This window comes from Coregonus lavaretus (genome assembly GCF_964263955.1).
Source record: "Coregonus lavaretus genome assembly, chromosome: 31".
In the NCBI taxonomy this organism is placed as follows: Eukaryota; Metazoa; Chordata; class Actinopteri; order Salmoniformes; family Salmonidae; genus Coregonus; species Coregonus lavaretus.
Window position 1 is genome coordinate 14,461,108 of NC_140018.1, and position 19,764 is coordinate 14,480,871.

Below are 19,764 nucleotides of genomic sequence, written 5' to 3' on the forward strand. Positions count from 1 at the left end.
CTCCTATGCATAACTCCAGTGTAAGAGTCCAGTCAGTCATGTTGTCACAAGCAACTATCTGGAGATGCTTATCCTTCACCCTCATACCATCATTAGCTCTGGACATGATGCAAGGATCAACATGTGTAATGGGACATTATTTGATACATTTTTCCCTGTATTTGATTTACTGTGGATATGGATTGATATATAATAAACATGATTGTATGTGCAGGAAGACACAGACAGATGCATTCCCTTGGGGGAAGGGAAACAGGAGTCAACAATGTATGTTTAAAGGGAAATGTCAAACAATTTCAACTTCAGCACCACCCCAACACTATCAACATATGTGAAAATTGTGCGTTTCTATGTTTTGTAGTAAAAGAGATAGAGAAAGATACACTACTGTTCAAAAGTTTGGGGTCACTTAGAAATGTCCTTGTTTTCGAAAGGAAACCAATTTTTTTGTCCATAAAAAAACATCAAATTGATCAGAAATACAGTGTAGACATTGTTAATGTTGTAAATGGCTATTGTATCTGGAAACGGCTGATTTTTAATGTAATATCTAAATAGGTGTACAGAGGCCCATTATCATCAACCATCAGTCCAGTGTTCCAATGGCACGTTGTGTTTGCTAATCCAAGTTTATCATTTTAAAAGGCTAATTGATCATTAGAAAACCCTTTTGCAATTATGTTAGCACAGCTGAAAACTGTTGTGCTGATTAAAGAATCAATTAAACTGGCCTTCTTGAGACTAGTTTAGTATCTGGAGCATCAGCAATTGTGGGTTCGATTACAGGATCTGAAACTCGTCAGTCTATTCTTGTTCTGAGAAAAGAAGGCTATTCCATGCGAGAAATTGCCAAGAAATGTCAACGTCAACACTGAAGAGGTGACTCCAGGATGCTGACTAGGCAGAGTTGCAAAGAAATGGTCCAGTGTCTGTGTTCTTTTGCCCATCTTAATCTTTTATTTTTATTGGCCAGTCTGAGATATGGTTTTTTCTTTGCAACTCTGCCTAGGTCAGCATCCCGGTGTCGCCTCTTCACTGTTTATGTTGAGACTGGTGTTTTGTGGGTACTATTTACTGAAGCTGCCAGTTGAGGACCTGTGAGCCATCTGTTCCTCAAACTAGACACTCTAATGTATTTGTCCTCTTGCTCAGTTGTGCACCGGGGCCTCCCACTCCTCTTTCTATTTTGGTTAGAGCCAGTTTGCGCTGTTCTGTGAAAGGAGTAGTACACAGCGTTGTACGAGATCTTCAGTTTCTTGGCAATTTCTCGCATGGAATAGCCTTCATTTCTCAGAACAAGAATAGACGGACGAGTTTCAGATCCTGTAATCGAACCCATAATTGCTGATGCTCCAGATACTCAACTAGTCTCAAGAAGGCCAGTTGTATTGATTCTTTAATCAGCACAACAGTTTTCAGCTGTGCTAACATAATTGCAAAAGGGTTTTCTAATGATCAATTAGCCTTTTAAAATGATAAAGTTGGATTAGCAAACACAACGTGCCATTGGAACACAGGACTGATGGTTGCTGATAATGGGCCTCTGTACGCCTATGTAAAATCAGCCGTTTCCAGCTACAATAGCCAGTTACAACATTAACAATGTCTACACTGTATTTCTGATCAATTTGATGTTATTTTAATGGACAAAAAAATTGATTTTCTTTCGAAAACAAGGCAATTTCTAAGTAACCCCAAACTTTTGAACGGTAGTTTAAGTGTTTCCATTGACATCATCAACCAATTAGTAGACAATTAGTAGGCAATGCTTACTCGTAATTGTTCAAAATCACACGATGCACACCGATGATGTCATTGGAAACACTTATCTTCCTCTATCTTTTTTACAACAAAACCATTTTCATATAATGTATGTTGATGTTGGGGTGGTGCTGGAGATGATGAATTCATGTTTAATTAAGTAGTTACTCTACATTGAGTGTACAAAACATTAGGAGCATGTGCTCTTTCAATGACAGACTGAAAAGGTGAATCCAGGTGAAAGCTATGATCCCTTATTGATATCACCTGTTAAATCCACTTCAATCAGTGTAGATGAAGGGGAGGAGACAGGTTAAATAATTTTTAAGTTGAGACAAGGATTGTGTATGTGTGTCATTCAGAGGGTGAATGGGCAAGACAAAAGATTAGGGTTAGGGGTATGGTAGTAAGTGCCAGGCACACCGGTTTGAGATAAAAAGTTATCCTTTTTAGATAAAACTATACTGAATATATTCACATCACCAAATAATTGATTCAAACACAGTGTTTTGCAATTAAGGTCTACAGTAGCCTCAACAGCACTCTGTAGGGTAGCACCATGGTGTAGCGGAGGATAGCTAGTTTCTGTCCTCCTCTAGGTACCCTCTGGGTACCAAATTGACGTCAATACAAAACCTAGGAGGCTCATGTTTCTCACTCCCTTCCATAGACTTACACAGTAATTATGACAACATCCGGAGGACGTCCTCCAACCTATCAGAGCTCTTGCAGCATGAACTGACATGTTGTCCACCCAATCAATGGATCAGAGAATGAATCTAGTATAGAATGTGTAATTGCTAAACTGCTTGCTGCCTGTACACTGTACTGCATGATTGTAGCGGGTTTACTAACATGTTAGTTGTAGTAGCTATGTTGACTATGACGTTACTAACGTCGTTAGCTAATATGTTGACAACGATGTAGGCTCTGTGTAGTGGTTAGCGGTTATGATATGAAGGTTTGGCTTGGAAAGGTTTTTTCGCCTGGTCACAGATAGCTGATGTGTTGTGCACTGAAATCCACAAGCAAAGGGAAAAGGTGAGAGGAGGAGAGCGCGTAGATGTGAGAAGGAATTATACAACGAGCAACATTTTCATGCTGTTTGTATGTGACTACTATGAAAGTGAACTGTGTTTGTGTGTGATCAGGGGGGTATTCATTCTGCCAATTCTGTTCAAAAACATTTCTTAAACGGAAGCAAAACAGAACGAAACAGGGATACCTGAATTTGTCCAATAGAAACTCTCGTTTGCAACTGTTGGACTAATGATTACACCCTAGATCAGCTAGATGCAGGCAAGCGTGTGCAAGGTGGTATTGAATGTGTCACTGTCTGTCACCTTGGTTACTCAAATTTTTCTCTCAACCTGTGCACCTGCGTTCTAAACTTTAATTAATAGGCTACGTTGTAGCAACCTCATGATGGGTATAGGGAAAAATTTAGTATCACGTAGTAGCCTAAACCTATCAATGTTACACTGAGCTTGGTGAATGTAATATGAATGACAGTCATCCAATATTCTGTAATAGAAGTAAGGCCATGTTCATAAAAAAAATAATAGTCCTCCCTCATCTTAAACTGCCACTGCAGTGTATAATTAATTATCTGTTGTGACTAAGTACTGATGTTGTTACCTTTGACCTGTTTAACTGCCAGTATCAAATGTCTGCCAGTGTTGAATGTTTTGGTTAAAGTTTGACGCCAGACTAGATTTGAGGACACACTGATAATGTATCTGTGACATGGTGTAATTCTGTAGCAGCTGATGTTGAGACTTCCTACAAGCCTCTCAGGCTGGTGTCTCAGGGTGGAAGGTAGCATAGCGGTTAGAGTGTTGGGCCAGTAACCGAATGGTCTTCGAATCCTGAGCCGACAAGGTGAAAAATCTGTCGATGTGCCCTTGAGCAAGGCACTTAACCCTAATTGCTCCAGGGTTGCCGTTGATAATGGCAGACCCTGGCCGTGACCCAACTCTTCGAGGGTGTCTCAGGGATATGCAAAAATCACACTTCCAATTCACACATGCGTATTAATACACACTTGTACATGTGTGAAATAGGACAAATATAAGCACACTCCAAATTATTATTATTATTTACAGAACATACGGTGCTGTGTGATTAATATATTCTCAGAGAAGACCAGTTAGACATTTTCTATGCTTCTGTTCTGGAGGTGTCTCCCTGAATTCTTCTATTAAACTGGATTGATCTTTGATTGATATTATCAACGACTGCTCTCCTTTTGGTTCACCTGGAAATTCCCATTACAACTTGATTCGTGACCCACACATGTGTGTGTGTGCGCGTGTATGTATGTGTGTGTCCATGTGTGTGTGTGTGTTGATGATATAACCCAGATTCACTGCACTGCACATTCATCACACATGTAGGGAGAAGTGGGGTTGAACTGTCTTCTTACTTTCTCTCTGTCTCTGGAGTGGACACCTCACTGCTGAAACCAAGGGACTCCTGTGGACAGAAGAGGTACTGTGTTTAGCCTGGTATGCAGCCATGTAACATTGGTATAACATTCAGGTAATGTTACGCAACGTCTAATAGTTCAAATAACATTGATGTAAAAATTAATGTAACTCTGATGTAAGCTAGCTAACTCACATATTAGGCTATATAATGTCATGCTGATGTAATGATATGTAAATGTAACCAGGTATAAATGTTGCGTGACCAAGGCAAGAGGAGTTTTGGCTTACCTGGATCTCCGAGCGAAGCTGCAGAGAGGTGGGGCTTGTGTCAACTTTCTCCTGTGAGAGAGAGGAAGAGAAATAAAGAGAGAGAAAGAGAGAGAGAGATCAGAGTTAGAGCAAGGTTATCATTATTGGCCAGTGAAGGGAGGGGCGGTGTAACATATGAAACCATATGAACATGAGTTGCTCAGGTAGAGAAAAAAGAATGACGTATCATATCAAGGATGGTGTATCAACAATCACATACATTGACTGTGACATTGAACTCATACAGACCCTGGCCGGATAAAAGAGTGAGAAGAAAGAAGGAGAGAACAGAGCAGTGTTGTGTTTGTATTTATTAGGGATCCCCATTAGCTACTCTTCCTGGGGTCCAAACAGATAAAGGCACTTACATTACACATAAAACAAAATATAAAACAGTACATCATATAACATTATTACACTACTACATATTTACAATACAAAATGTATAATACCACCATACAACGTTATTTCAATGTACGTGTGTGTAGAGTGCTAGCGTTTGTGTGTGTATGTGTGCGTCTGTACCTGTGAGTGTGTCTCTTCACAGTACTGCTTGCATCAGTTACCTGATGTGGAATAGAGTTCCATGTAGTCATGGCTCTATGTAATACTGTGTACCTCTCATAGTCTGTTCTGGACTTGGGAACTGTGAAGAGACCTCTGGTGGCATGTCTTGTGGGGTATGCATGGGTGTCCGAGCTTTGTGCTAGTAGTTTAAACAGACAGCTCGGTGCATTCAGCTTGTCAACACTTCTTACAAAAACAAGTAGTGATGAAGTCAATCTCTCCTCCACTTTGAGCCAAGAGAGATTGACATGCATATAATTAATGTTAGCTCCCCGCGTACATTTAAGGGCCAGCCGTGCTGCCCTGTTCTGAGCCAATTGCAATTTTCCTAAGTCCCTCTTAGTTGCACCTGACCACACGACTGAACAGTAGTCCAGGTGCGACAAAACTAGGGCCAGTAGGACCTGCCTTGTTGATAGTGTTGTTAAGAAGGCAGAGCAGCGCTTTATTATGGACAGACTTCTCCCCATCTTAGCTACTGTTGTATCAACATGTTTTGAGCATGACAGTTTACAATCCAGGGTTACTCCAAGCAGTTTAGTCACCTCAACTTGGTCAATTTCCACATTATTCATTACAAGATTTAGATGAGGTTTAGGGTTTAGTGAATGGTTTGTCCCAAATACAATGCTTTAAGTTTTTGAAATATTTAGAACTAACATATTCCTTGCCACCCATTATGAAACTAACTGCATCTCTTTGTTAAGTGTTGCTGTCATTTCAGTCGCTGTGGTAGCTGACGTGTATAGTGTTGAGTGTTGATTCTACCTGGATTATGTTGGAGAGGATTCCATTAAAGAAAACACTCTGTGTTCTGTTAGACAGGTAACGCTTTATCCATAATATAGCAGGGGGTGTAAAGCCATAACAAACACACTACTGGTCAAAAGTTTTAGAACACCTACTCATTAAAGGGTTTTTCTTTATTTTTACTATTTTCTACATTATAGAATAATAGTGAAGACATCAAAACTATGAAATAACACATATGGAATCATGTAGTAACCAAAAAAGTGATAAACAAATCAAAATATATTGTATATTTGAGATTCTTCAAATAGCCACCATTTGCCTTGACGACAGCTTTGCACACTCTTGGCATTCTCTCAACCAGCTTCACCTGGAATGCTTTTCCAACAGTCTTGAAGGAGTTCCTACACATGCTGAGCACTTGTTGGCTGCTTTTCCTTCACTCTGCAGTCCGACGCATCCCAAACCATCTTAATTTGGTTGAGGTCGGGGGATTGTGGAGGCCAGGTCATTTGATGCAGCACTCCTTCACTCTCCTTCTTGGTAAAATAGCCCTTACACAGCCTGGAGGTGTGTTGGGTCATTGTCTTGTTGAAAAACAAATGATAGTCCCACTAAGCCCAAACCAGATGGGATGGTGTATCACTGCAGAATGCTGTGGTAGCCATGCTGGTTAAGTGTGCCTTGAATTCTAAATAAATCACACAGTGATTTACAGTGTCACCAGCAAAGCATCCCCACACCATAACACCTCCTCCTCCATGCTTTACGGTGGGAAATACACATGCGGAGATCATCCATTCACCCACACCGCGTCTCACAAAGACACAGCGGTTGAAACCAAAAATCTCTAATTTGGACTCCAGACCAAAGGACGCATTTCCACCGGTCTAATGTCCATTGCTCGTGTTTCTTGGCCCAAGCAAGTCTCTTCTTCTTATTGGTGTCCTTTAGTAGTGGTTTCTTTGCAGCAATTCAACCATGAAGGCCTGATTCACACAGTCTCCTCTGAACAGTTGATGTTGAGATGTGTCTGTTACTTGAACTCTGTGAAGCATTTATTTGGGCTGCAATTTCTGAGGCTGGTCACTCAAATGAACTTATCCTCTGCAGCAGAGGTAACTCTGGGTCTTCCTTTCCTGTGGCGGTCCTCATGAGAGCCAGTTTCATCGTAGCGCTTGATTGTTTTTGTGACTGCACTTGAAGAAACGTTCAAAGTTCTTGAAATGTTCCGTATTGACTGACCTTCATATCTTAAAGTAATGATGGACTGTCGTTTCTCTTTGCTTATTTGAGCTGTTCTTGCCATAATATGGACTTGGTCTTTTACCAAATCTTCTATCTACCTTGTCACAACACAACTGATTGGCTCAAACGCATTAAGAAGGAAATAAATTCCACAAATTAACTTTTAAGAAGGCACACCTGTTAATTGAAATGCATTCCAGGTGACTGCATCAAATGACCTGGCCTCCACAATCCCCCGACCTTAACCAAATTAAGATGGTTTGGGATGCGTCAGACTGCAGATTGAAGGAAAAGCAGCCAACAAGTGCTGATTTGTTTAACACTTTTTTGGTTACTACATGATTCCATATGTGTTATTTCGTAGTTTTGATGTTTATTTATGACTATTATTTGACAATGTAGAAAATAGTGAAAATAAAGAAAAACCCTTGAATGAGTAGGTGTTCTAAAACTTTTTACTGGTAGTGTACGTTTTTCCAGCAGCAGACTATGATCGATAATGTCAAAAGCCGCACTGAAGTCTAACAAGACAGCCCCCACAATCTTCTTATCATCAATTTCTCTCAGCCAATCATCAGTCATTTGTGTAAGTGCTGTGCTTGATACGTTTTTCCAGCAGCAGACTATGATCGACAATGTCAAAAGCCGCACTGAAGTCTAACAAGACAGCCCCCACAATCTTCTTATCATAGATTTCTCTCAGCCAATCATCAGTCATTTGTGTAAGTGCTGTGCTTGTTGAATGTCCTTCCCTATAAGCATGCTGAAAGTATGTTGTCAATTTGTTTACTGTAAAATAGCATTGTATCTGGTCAAACACAATTTTTTCCAAAAGTTTACTAAGGGTTGGTAACATGCTGATTGGTCAGCTATTTGAGCCAGTAAAGGGGGCTTTACTATTCTTAGGTAGCGGAATGACTTTTGCTTCCCTCCAAGCCTGAGGGCACATACATTCTAGTAGGCTTAAATTTAAGATATGGCAAATAGGAGTGGGAATATCGTCCGCTATTATCCTCAGTAATTTTCCATCCAAGTTGTCAGACCCCGGTGGCTTGTCATTGTTGATAGACAACAATACTTTTTTCACCTCTTCCACACTCACTTTACGGAATTAAAAATTACAACGCTTGTCTTTCATAATTTGGCCAGATATACTTGGATGTGTAGTGTCAGTGTTTGTTGCTGGCATGTCATGCCTAAGTTTGCTAAACTTGCCAATGAAAAACTAATTAAAGTAGTTGGCAATATCAGTGTTTTTTTTTTATGAATGAGCCATCTGATTCAATGAATGATAGAGCCGAGTTTGTTTTCTTGCCCAAAATTTCATTTAAGGTGTTCCAAAGCTTGTTACTATCATTCTTTATATAATTTATCTTTGTTTCATAGTGTAGTTTCTTCTTCTTTATATTCAGTTTAGTCACATGATTTCTCCATTTGCAGTTCGTTTGCCAATCGGTTGTGCTGCCAGACTTATTTGCCATACCTTTTCCCTCATCCCTCTCAACCATACATTTTTTTGCAGTCATTTTCTTAATGGATGCATGCTTATTAGTAACTGGAATAAGCAATTTCATAAATGTGTCAAGTGCAGCGTCTGGTTGCTCCTCATTACACACCACAGACCAGCAAATATGATTTACATCATCAACATAAGAATCACTACAAAACGTATAGTATTACCTCTTATACGCTATATTAGGCCCAGCCTTTGGAGCTTTGGTTTTCCTAGATATGGCTACTATATTGTGATCACTACATCCGATGGATTTGGATACTGCTTTAAAGCACATTTCTGCAGCATTAGTAAAGTTGTGATCAATACATCTTGATGATTTCATTCCTGTGCTGTTTGTAACTACCCTGGTAGGTTGACTGATAACCTGAACAAGGTTGCAGGCACTGGTTACAGTTTGAAGCTTTTTATTGAGTGGGCAGCTTGATGAAAGCCAGTCAATATTTAAATCACCCAGAAAATATACCTCTCTGTTGATATCACATACATTATCAAGCATTTCACACATATTATGCAGATACTGACTGTTACAATAGACAACTTGAATAACTGACTTGACTGTGCAAATACCAGAATGACAACATATAACAACACCCTAACTCAACCCTCGTATGATACGTATATAACTCAGGGAACACCGCATGTTTATGAACACTCTTGAAGTGTTTTGAAGACGTATTCAGAGGCGTATGCAAGAATGAATATGGGTCAATGGACCATCCAAACTACAGTGAAAACAGTGGAAAAACCCTGACAGATCTGTGTCACAGTCACCTCTTTGGACCCATAACATGTGGTGAGCTGCTCTGCCTGACGTGTGTGGGTTGGAGCAATTATCTTTCAGAGAGGTAGAGTGAAGTAGCTTATGGCTAAAGCAGCTGTTGTTGTTGTTATGGCAGAGAGAGAGAGAGAGAGATCATTGTGCAAGACTGGGTTTCTACTGTTAGCCTATACACGAACAGTACAACCAAGACATCAGGAACTGAGCGCACTTTAATTTTTTTCTTAAATACAGTATATGTATATCTAATCAAGCAAAGATTAAACTCTTTAAACAAGGTCATTTTCGAAGCAGTGGTTTCTAAGAAGCTTAGAGTAGATCTGAATGTTGCCTGCTTGGTAACTTGTAGCAGGTCATGTGTCTGCTTATTACAGAGTCAGTGTTCTGTAACTTTGGTGCCTTTCTTAATTGACTCGCCTGGATAAATAAAGGTACAAATAAATAATAATAAAATATCCCTTACACAGCCTGGAGGTGTGTTGGGTCATTGTCCTGTTGAAAAACAAATGATAGTCCCACTAAGCCCAACCCAGATGGTATGGCGTATCGCTGCAGAATGCTGTGGTAGCCAGGCTGGTTAAGTGTGCCTTGAATTCTAAATAAATCACAGACAGTGTCACCAGCAAAGCATCCCCACACCTTAAGACCTCCTCCTCCATGCTTTACGGTGGGAAATACACATGCAGAGATAATCCGTTCACCCACACTGCGTCTCACAAAGACAGCAGTTGGAACCAAAAATCTCCAATTTGGACTCAAGACCAAAGGACACATTTCCACCGGTCTAATGTCCATTGCTCGTGTTTCTTGGCCCAAGCAAGTCTCTTCTTCTTATTGGTGTCCTTTAGTAGTGGTTTCTTTGCAGCAATTCAACCATGAAGGCCTGATTCACACAGTCTCCTCTGAACAGTTGATGTTGACATTTGTCTGTTACTTGAACTCTGTGAAGCATTTATTTGGGCTGCAATTTCTGAGGCTGGTAACTCAAATGAACTTATCCTCTGCAGCAGAGGTAACTCTGGATCTTTCATTCCTGTGGCAGTCCTCATGAGAACCAGTTTCATCATAGTGCTTGATGGTTTTTACGACTGCACTTGAAGAAACTTTCAAAGTTCTTGAAATGTTCTGTATTGACTGACCTACATGTCTCAAAGTAATGATGGACTGTCGTTTCTCTTTGCTTATTTGAGCTGTTCTTGCCATAATATGGACTTGGTCTTTTCCCAAATAGGGCTATCTTCTGTATACCCCCCTACCTTGTCACAACACAACTGATTGGCTCAAATGCATTAAGAAGGAAATCAATTCCACAAATTAACATTTAAGAAGGCACATCTCATAAGAGAAAGAGAGAAAGAGAAAGAGAGAGAAAGAGAAAGAGAAAGAGAGAGAGAGAGAGAGAGAGAGAGAGAGAGAGAGAGAGAGAGAGAGAGAGAGAGAGAGAGAGAGAGAGAGAGAGAGAGAGCCCTCAACCACCAGGTTCCTGTTCTGATTATTTGTATCACTGTATTTTGGTCAGGAGGACTTCCTTTAATCCTTTTTTTTATTTGTTATTTTTACCCCTTTTTCGTGATATCCAATTGGTAGTTACAGTCTTGTCCCATCGTACGGACTTGGGAGAGGCGAAGGTCAAGGTCCAAAGAGGTGACTGTGACACAGATTTGTCAGGGTTTTTCCACTGTTTTCACTGTAGTTTGGATGGTCCATTGACCCATATTCATTCTTGCATACGCCTCTGAATACGTCTTCAAAACACTTCAAGAGTGTTCATAAACATGCGGTGTTCCCTGAGTTATATACGTATCATACGAGGGTTGAGTTAGGGTGTTGTTATATGTTGTCATTCTGGTATTTGCACAGTCGGGTCAGTTATTCAAGTTGTCTATTGTTTATTTGGATAGGATTCCTATGGCACCTCACTGAACTCTATTGTCACTGAACTGCGTCTCTTGACTCAGTTAAAACAGGTCTGGCAGGTTTATGGTATGGTCTTTGTTTTCAGCTGGCAGCAATAGCGTGTGAATGGATAGGAGGCTTGTACATGTACGCGCGTGTGGTGGTATACATGTAAACCCATTCTGGTGGGAAGCTGCTATAGACCACCAAGTGCTAACAGTCAGTATCTGCATAAAATGCTTGATAATGTATGTGATATCAACAGAGAGGTATATTTTCTGGGTGATTTAAATATTGGCTGGCTTTCATCAAGCTGCCCACTCAATAAAAAGCTTCAAACTGTAACCAGTGCCTGCAACCTTGTTCAGGTTATCAGTCAACCTACCAGGGTAGATACAAACAGCACAGGAATGAAATCATCAACATGTATTGATCACAACTTTACTAATGCTGCAGAAATGTGCTTTAAAGCAGTATCCAAATCCATCGGATGTAGTGATCACAATATAGTAGCCATATCTAGGAAAACCAAAGCTCCAAAGGCTGGGCCTAATATAGTGTATAAGAGGTAATACAATACGTTTTGTAGTGATTCTTATGTTGATGATGTAAATAATATTTGCTGGTCTGTGGTGTGTAATGAGGAGCAACCAGACGCTGCACTTGACACATTTATGAAATTGCTTATTCCAGTTACTAATAAGCATGCATCCATTAAGAAAATGACTGTAAAAAACACTCCAGTACGGACTCGGGAGAGGCGAAGGTCGAGAGCCATGTGTCCTCCGAAACACGACCCTGCCAAGCCACGCTGCTTCTTGACACACTGCTTGCTTAACCCGGAAGCCAGCCGCACCAACGTGTCGGAGGAAACGCTGTATAACTGGTGACCGAAGTCAACTTGCAGTCTCTAGAGCGCAATGGAACAAGCCCTCCCCCAACTCGAACGACGCTGAGCCAATTGTGCGCCACCTCATGGGTCTCCCGGTCACGGCTGGCTGTGATACAGCCTGGGATTGAACCTGGGGCTGTAGTGACGCTTCAAGCACGGCGATGCAGTGCCACTCTGGAGGCAGTAGGACCTCTTTGATGACAATTCTGGAATGACTGAGGCGGTCTGATAATTTCGGTTCCTTCTTTTAGTATCTTCTTTCAAATTCCCTGATGGCTTTTCCTGAAGGTAAAACCATCAGCATTAGCTGTTAGCGCTGGGATGTTAGTCGACAATGTGCACCCAATGATTGAGCTAGTGACTCAATCCCTCTCCTCCTCTCCATAGGACTCTAATAGGGTATGACACTGTGGAGTTCTGCCTTCAGTGTTGTGCTGAGCCGTGATTACTCTTACTGGGGTTTGGATACGTATTTTTTTTCTTTTTTTGTGAATCCCAGAAGGGTTAGTGTTTCTTTTAATGACTAAAGGACTGATGATCGACAGTAAGTAGTGAGTACTGTGCTGTGGCATATGTGAGTAGGACTGGGAGGTCAAATGCATCCACAAACGTGAAATGTGAAATGTTCAGTGGCAGCCAATCAGAGGTTAAGCTCAGGGCTGATTCGTCATTTCCACCAATGAGATAACGAGAGGACAGGAAGTAAGACTCACACTTCCTCCAGGGAGGAGGATACAGGAAATAAAGGGGGATTCTGCCCTGAGCTTAACCTCTTCCTGATCAGTCATAGATGAACAGGCCTAGGACAGGGGCTGAGGGAAACTGTTCCTAGATCAGTACATTATCATTTCCAAGATCTCTTCATAGAGGATATGACATCAGGAGAACTGACTGTGTTGTTCTGTCTGTCCACCAATTTCCTTTTCCTCTACTGAATGGAGAGATGATAATTGAAGGAAATGTGACATAGGAAGAACTGTCTGTCTTTCTGTCTCTGTGGGTCCTTTTCCTTTCAATTTCCCAAATACATGTAAAGTGTCTGTGTTAAAGAGAGTTAGTCATAGGTGATATAAACCCTCCTAGCCTGATGGCAGTGTAAGTACAGCTGAAGTGCTATGAAAGCAAATAGCTTAGCTTATGGACCCTACACTTACTGTATATCACTATGGTTATCTCAACAGGGGCCAGCCAGCCAGGCTTTCTTCTAGCACACAATTTCCCTGCATGCCCCCTAGCCTGCCTGCCTTCCTGTCTGTCCTCTTGCCTGCTTGTCTTTCCATCTGAGATTGATTATGGCTGAGCCATAATCAACACTACTTGTAGCACCAGAACAGAGATCACTGTCATAACACTCAGAACCAGAACATACCCTATGACTGTGAGCTGCCCTGTCTGTCTGCAGAGCCGTCCATCCCTCCTCTCCTCAGGTCTGCTACTGCAGCGCTACAGCATCTCTGTCTGTCTGACTCTCTGTCTGCCTGTCCCCTAGGCTGCCTGTCTGCCTGCCTGACCCCTAGCCTGAGTATCTGCCTGTCTGTCCCCTAGCCTGTCTCTCTGACTGCCTGTCTCCTAGGCTGCTTCTGCCCCCTAGCCTGCCTGTCTGTCCACTAGCCTGTCTGTCTGTCCCCTAGCCTGTATGTCTGCCTGCCTGTCCCTTAGCCTGCCTGTCCCCTAGCCTGTCTGCCTGCCTGTCCCTTAGCCTGCCTGTCCCCTAGCCTGTCTGTCTGCCTGTCTGTCCCCTAGCCTGTCTCTCTGACTGCCTGTCTCCTAGGCTGCCTCTGCCCCCTAGCCTGCCTGTCTGTCCCCTAGCCTGCCTGTCTGTCCCCTAGCCTGTCTGTCTGTCTCCTAGCCGGTCTGTCTGCCTGCCTGTCCCTTAGCCTTCCTGTCCCCAAGCCTGTCTGCCTGCCTGTCCCCTAGCCTGTCTGCCTGTCCCCTAGCCTGTATGTCTGCCTGCCTGTCCCCTAGCCTGTCTGCCTGTCCCCTAGCCTGTATGTCTGCCTGCCTGTCCCCTAGCCTGTCTGCCTGTCCCCTAGCCTGTCTGTGTGTCCCCTAGCCTGTCTATCGCTCAGTCTGGTAGAGTGCTCAGGAAAGCTGTGGTATGGTAGTTGTCCGGAAGTTTCTCCCTCTGTAAATCAAGGAGTTGGGAAGAGCTGTTGAACAGAGTGAACAGAATGTCCATCCAAGGGAATAGAGGGATTCCCATAAGTTAGGGAGCGCCAAGCCAAGGACAAAAAACTCTATGTACACTGAGTTAGAGGGACATGTAAGCCTTTTGTTCCTGTGAATAGAGAGGATCATATCTGTGAGGCTGGATCGATGTCTATAGCAAGCAAAACCTTGGCAGTATGTAGTTACAGACACAGGTACAGACGCACACTTGATTTATGAAGGTGGTGTCTGAAGTTTTTTTGCAATCTGATTGTCTATGATACCCACTCCACTGTGACGAGGGTGTCGGGTGATATGCCTGTTTCTGCAGCATTGGTGTATCTCTATGGGCGCTGTGCACACACAGATGTATAGCTTAGCGCCATCTCAGCACCTGCCTGCCTGGCACAAGCACAAACACACACACACACACACAGCCTCCGCTTCCAGCTCTGCTCCAAAACACAGATAGAGCCCCACAGAGACAGGAGCACAAAGCAACCCTCTGTTTCACCTCCTCCTACTCCTCCGAGATGCAGACACATACAGGGAAAGAGAGAGAGTTAAGGATGGAGAGAAGAAGGGAGAGCGAGAAGGAGGGAGAGAGGGGGAGGATTCAATCAAAAACAAGCAAACAAACCCACATCCCCTCTCACTTTCAACACCAAGCCGTGATGTGAATTTCTGATGCTCCAGAAATGTAAAGCTAACTCTTGGAAAAGGCACATAAGTCAACAAACTTTCCTCTTGCCTTGTACATATCAAATACGCAGCCTGATCACTAGAAATAGACTTTGATTTCAGACATTTGAAAAGGCCCTGAGAACTTCGATATATGCCTTCCTCGGTGCTCAAAAAAAAGAAGAAAAAAGACTGCCCAGCACTGGGCGCGAACTCATGATGCTGAGAGCCGGAGTGCGCTGTTTATAGCACTGTGCCACCGCAGTTCACAATGGTCTAGCAAGCCGTGAGAATACTTGATAATACTTGATGCTAATAGCGCATCGTGTTTAATTATTTTGTTTTAAGCCTTCCCCAAACCATAGCCCTAACTAACATTAACCACTCAGAATTAATGCCTAAACTAACCTTTGAGTTGTTTCTGTTTTTACCCTGTAATCACGCGGAATTAATGCCTCAAAAATAGACATCCATAATACGTCGAATTTCGAAGGGAAACTATGAGATCTTGTTGCAAATATGAGTAGTAGTGGAGTACAGTACAGTGCCTTCAGAAAGTATTCACACCTATTGACTTTTGTTGTGTTACAGCCTGAATTTAAAATTGATTAAATTGAGATTTTGTGTCACTGGCATACATAATGTCAAAGTAGAATTGTGTTTTTAGGAAGTTTTACAAATTAATAAAAAATGAAAAGCTGAAATGTCTTGAATCAACAAGTATTCAACACCTTTGTTATGGAAAGCCTAAATAAGTAAAAATGGAAATGGACATGTTTTTAGGCTCCTTGGCACCCATGGGGAATGGAGAACGGTGGTTCGACGTGATGAGAGAGCAGTAGAGAGCTTCACATACTGTTCAACAGGCCTAAATATCCAATAAATAACTGAATAGCCTAAATGTTGAAGAAAAACTTAATTGTTCAATAAATGTTCAAGAGAAAAAAAGGGAACTGTAAAAGCGCATTTTCTATATTTGCGGGTTAGGGTTGGGTGTGGGTCTCCGATTTGAACTTTATCACATTTAGTCGGGCGGTTGTGGACAGGTTTTTAGCAATTGCGGGTGGCCGCGGGTGAACAAACAGCTGACCCACACAACACGAGTGTGTGTGTGTGTCTCTCAAGATATAATAATAATATGCCATTTAGCAGAAGCTTTTATCCAAAGCGACTTACAGTCATGCATGCATACATTTTTGTGTATGGGTGGTCCCGGGGATCGAACCCACTACCTTAGCGTTACAAGCGCCGTGCTCTACCAGCTGAGCTACAGAGGACCACAAGATGGGTGTGAGACTGTGTGTACCTGATTGTGAGGCAGTATAATTGCTTGTGTGTATATGTAAATGGAAGATGAATGAATGGATGTGTGTGTGTATTTACCTGATTGCTTATGCGTGACTGTATTGAATGAAAGAGAGTGGGAGAGAGGGAGAGAGAGAGAGAGAGAGTTAAGAGAGAGAGAGGGGGGGGAAGAGAGTTAAGAGAGAGAGAGAGGGGGAAAGAGAGTTGAGAGAGAGAGAGAGAGAGAGAGAGAGAGAGAGAGAGAGAGAGAGAGAGAGAGAGAGAGAGAGCGAGAGAGAGAGAGAGAGAGAGAGAGAGACAGACAGGGGGAAGAGAGTTAAGAGAGAGAGAGAGGGGGAAGAGAGTTAAGAGAGAGAGAGAGAGAGAGAGAGAGAGAGAGAGAGAGAGAGAGAGAGAGAGAGAGAGAGAGAGAGAGAGAGATGTGGGAAGAGAGTTAAGAGAGCGTGGAAAGTTACTGGAGTGAGGAGGAGAGGAGACAGTAGCTAATGAGGATCATGATGTCAGGAGCCTGAATATCTGACCAGACTAAACCTGGAACCAACACTAGTGCAGGCCCACACTTCTCAACGAGGGCCAGCAGCCTTCAAAGACAGCGCAAAACAAATACAACTTTTCAAAGGGCTACCTTAGTCCCAAATAAGTCAGAACAAGAGGAGAGGGAGTGGAGAGCGGTGAAAATGAGACAGAAGAGCTATGTTCTGTCCACAATACTCCCACGCTCCAGAGCATGCAAACCAACTAAGAAAAGCCCAGCACATGGAAGACCATTCGTAAGAGCCACCGCAGCCTGCTTTGGAAACACACTGAGGCCTACTATGTGGGTAGTCAGACCAGGTCAGACCAGGTGGCCCAGGGCAGGGCTGAGGGTGAGAGAGGTGGCTGTATGTCCACACCTGGAGGAAGGCGTAGGAGCACCGGGGCCAGCTGGGGAGCCTGGCACCAGCCCAGCCCCAGTCGAGAGAGACAGTTAGTGGATAAACAAGACTGTGGAGAGACAGGCCTGCTGAACCAGCTGATCCTGAAGACATCACTGATAAGCACATGCATGTGTGGTCATGGGCACACACACACACACACACATACACACACACACACACACACACACACACACACACACACACTTAATCGCAGACATTGCAAAAACACACAAGGAAACAGGAAATCCAGGTCTATGGCAGGCATGCTGAACCCACAGCCTGAGTGTTTGCGTGTGTGTGTGTGTGTGTATGTGTGTGTGTATGTGTGTGTGTGTGTGTGTTGTGTGTGTGTGTGTGTGTGTGTGTGTGTGTGTGTGTGTGTGTGTGTGCAGCCATTGTCATAATCAAAAACGGACTAATACAGTTAAATACACACTTCATCAATCTATACATATTTCACTAGCAGAGCAGCTAAGCCAAGGGTCTAAGAACACAGCCACACCAAACATCTATAGACAAACTGCTGATAGCTACACTGTCAAGTTTCAACCACTTTTATTGGCAGTGACACTACCTGGGAATTATGGCCTTCAACACACATACAAAACATCAATGTGTTTACTTTCCTTTTGGGTGCTTATTGTGCCTGAAAGATAATAGGCTAAGTAATAAATAACGTTTAGGAAGTGGAATAGCTGGAGCAAACCCAGAGTCAGGTTGTCTCCTACTGTAGCACGTCTAACTGTGTTGAACTGACCCCCTTTCAGAGGAATGAGGTGAATTATTTTCACCCAGGTCTTAGCCCATAACTACAGGCATCAGCTTACATAATAGAGCAGCACAACACAGACAGGCCTGAGCTTGAGTCCTGAACCCCAGCCAACCGAGGCTCACACACACATCTCTAATTTAGAAACCATTATAGAGAACATGAGGCCCTACAGATGTAGGATCTTAATTTGATCACTCGTTTGATGCTGAGAATGTTCCTGCAAAGCAGGAAATGCAAACTTGTAGTATATTTGAGTTTTAAAAAGGCTTCTAACGATTGTAATTTTCACTTTGAAATTTAAGACGAAAAATTTATCAACCCCTACAAAAATGTCCATAAATTATAATCCACATAATCATTCACATTTCCTGTTGCTGCAGGATTCTTTTCTTGCTGTAGCAAACTGGCTCAAATTAAGATCTTACAACTGTAAGGATTCTCTCACAACAACACCTGACATGTCACTGACTGGGGTTCTCTGGTGTTTCAGTGTTTACTGAATGTCTTACCTGGGATCCTGATGTTGGTGGAGGAGAGAAGGCTTTGCATTTTACTAACCACTAACCTAGGGACATTTAGTCAACCTTGACAAATGGTTAGGGTTAGAGAGTTTGTTATGATGAAATACCACATGCTTTTTGTGCTCATTATTGTCCTCCATAGCTGATTCAATCAGAGAGATACAATTGTCTCCAGTGAGGTGGCACCAGCCAGTCCATGCATGTCTGCCCCTACAGGGTTCCAGTATCTACAGTCCTGCCCTGCCCTCAGTGTCTCTCTGATCACAGAGAGACAGAAAGACAGACAGCATAAAACATCATCGGTCATCCAGCACTCAGGGGACCTAAGACTTGATTCTTCCCGCAACAAGCCATTGTTTACAGACAGATCTCTCGTTCCGGAAGCTTCCATAGCCTGGTGTCCTTGATCAACCAAATCTAAACTATTCGGTTTCACCAAAATAAAGTTTTAACGTTACAGAGGCATATCCAATATCTCTAGGAATATTACCTACGATTCGTTGGGTTGAATGTGTCCTTCGCTATCAAATAAGTATTTAAAACACGTTTCCAGGGTCTCCCATTTTCCGCCTGTGGGCTGCCATTGTAGTCCATTCCAGACCACGCAGTCACGCAAGACTAGGCTACCACGTAATCTCTCACTTCTACAGGCGGAAAATGGGAGACGGAAGCTTCCTCAATGAGCCATCTGTCTGTAAACAATGGCTTGTTGCGGGACGAAAGACAGACCAACGTACTGCTGTAGCCATCCAGCACCGATTACATGGCTAGGGTTGATGTACATAGACTGGGCTGTAGAAAGGTTCCAAAGCCTTCGACAGAAGTGGCTTTTCTATATAATGGTTTGCTTACAACAAGTAGATACGTCTGTTAAATGCTCACTCTTGTTAGAATGGTACCTGTTAGAATCACCAGTGGGGTTTAACTGTTCTCGACCAAACCAATCAAGCTTAATCAAGCCTGAAGAGAAAGTAGCACAGTCAGTGGATCTATACGGCAGCTTGGCGTGATCGAGATAATCCATAGCCCTCATTCTCCTAGAGGGATGTTTGCCTAACATTTTGTGTTCTGGCTGCTTATAAAACTAACATGAAGACAGGGGGACTAGCTAAACAGAGGTCAGACAGGAAGAGGGTACACTGATAGTCATTACAGAGACAGAGAGCCTCCATCAACAGCTATGGAGCTGAGTTCAAGAGCCCCACTTCTAAAATACAAACAATACCACACTGTGATGTCATCAGGTCATCAGGACAGGCCCGAGGTTGGGGGAA

At 42.7% G+C, this 19,764-nt stretch overlaps 1 protein-coding gene across 1 annotated transcript in view; it reads right to left on the minus strand.

The window, feature by feature from the left end:
• LOC311106973 (SAM and SH3 domain-containing protein 1-like) overlaps positions 1-19,764 on the minus strand; it is a 92,549-nt gene that overhangs the window by 47,174 nt on the left and 25,611 nt on the right. Inside the window, exons 3-4 of the mRNA XM_084149390.1 lie at positions 4,479-4,529; positions 4,187-4,236 (exon numbers count right to left, since the gene is read on the minus strand). Coding sequence (XP_084005516.1) covers positions 4,187-4,236; positions 4,479-4,529 — 101 coding nt within the window. The remainder of the gene's footprint in view (positions 1-4,186; positions 4,237-4,478; positions 4,530-19,764) is intronic.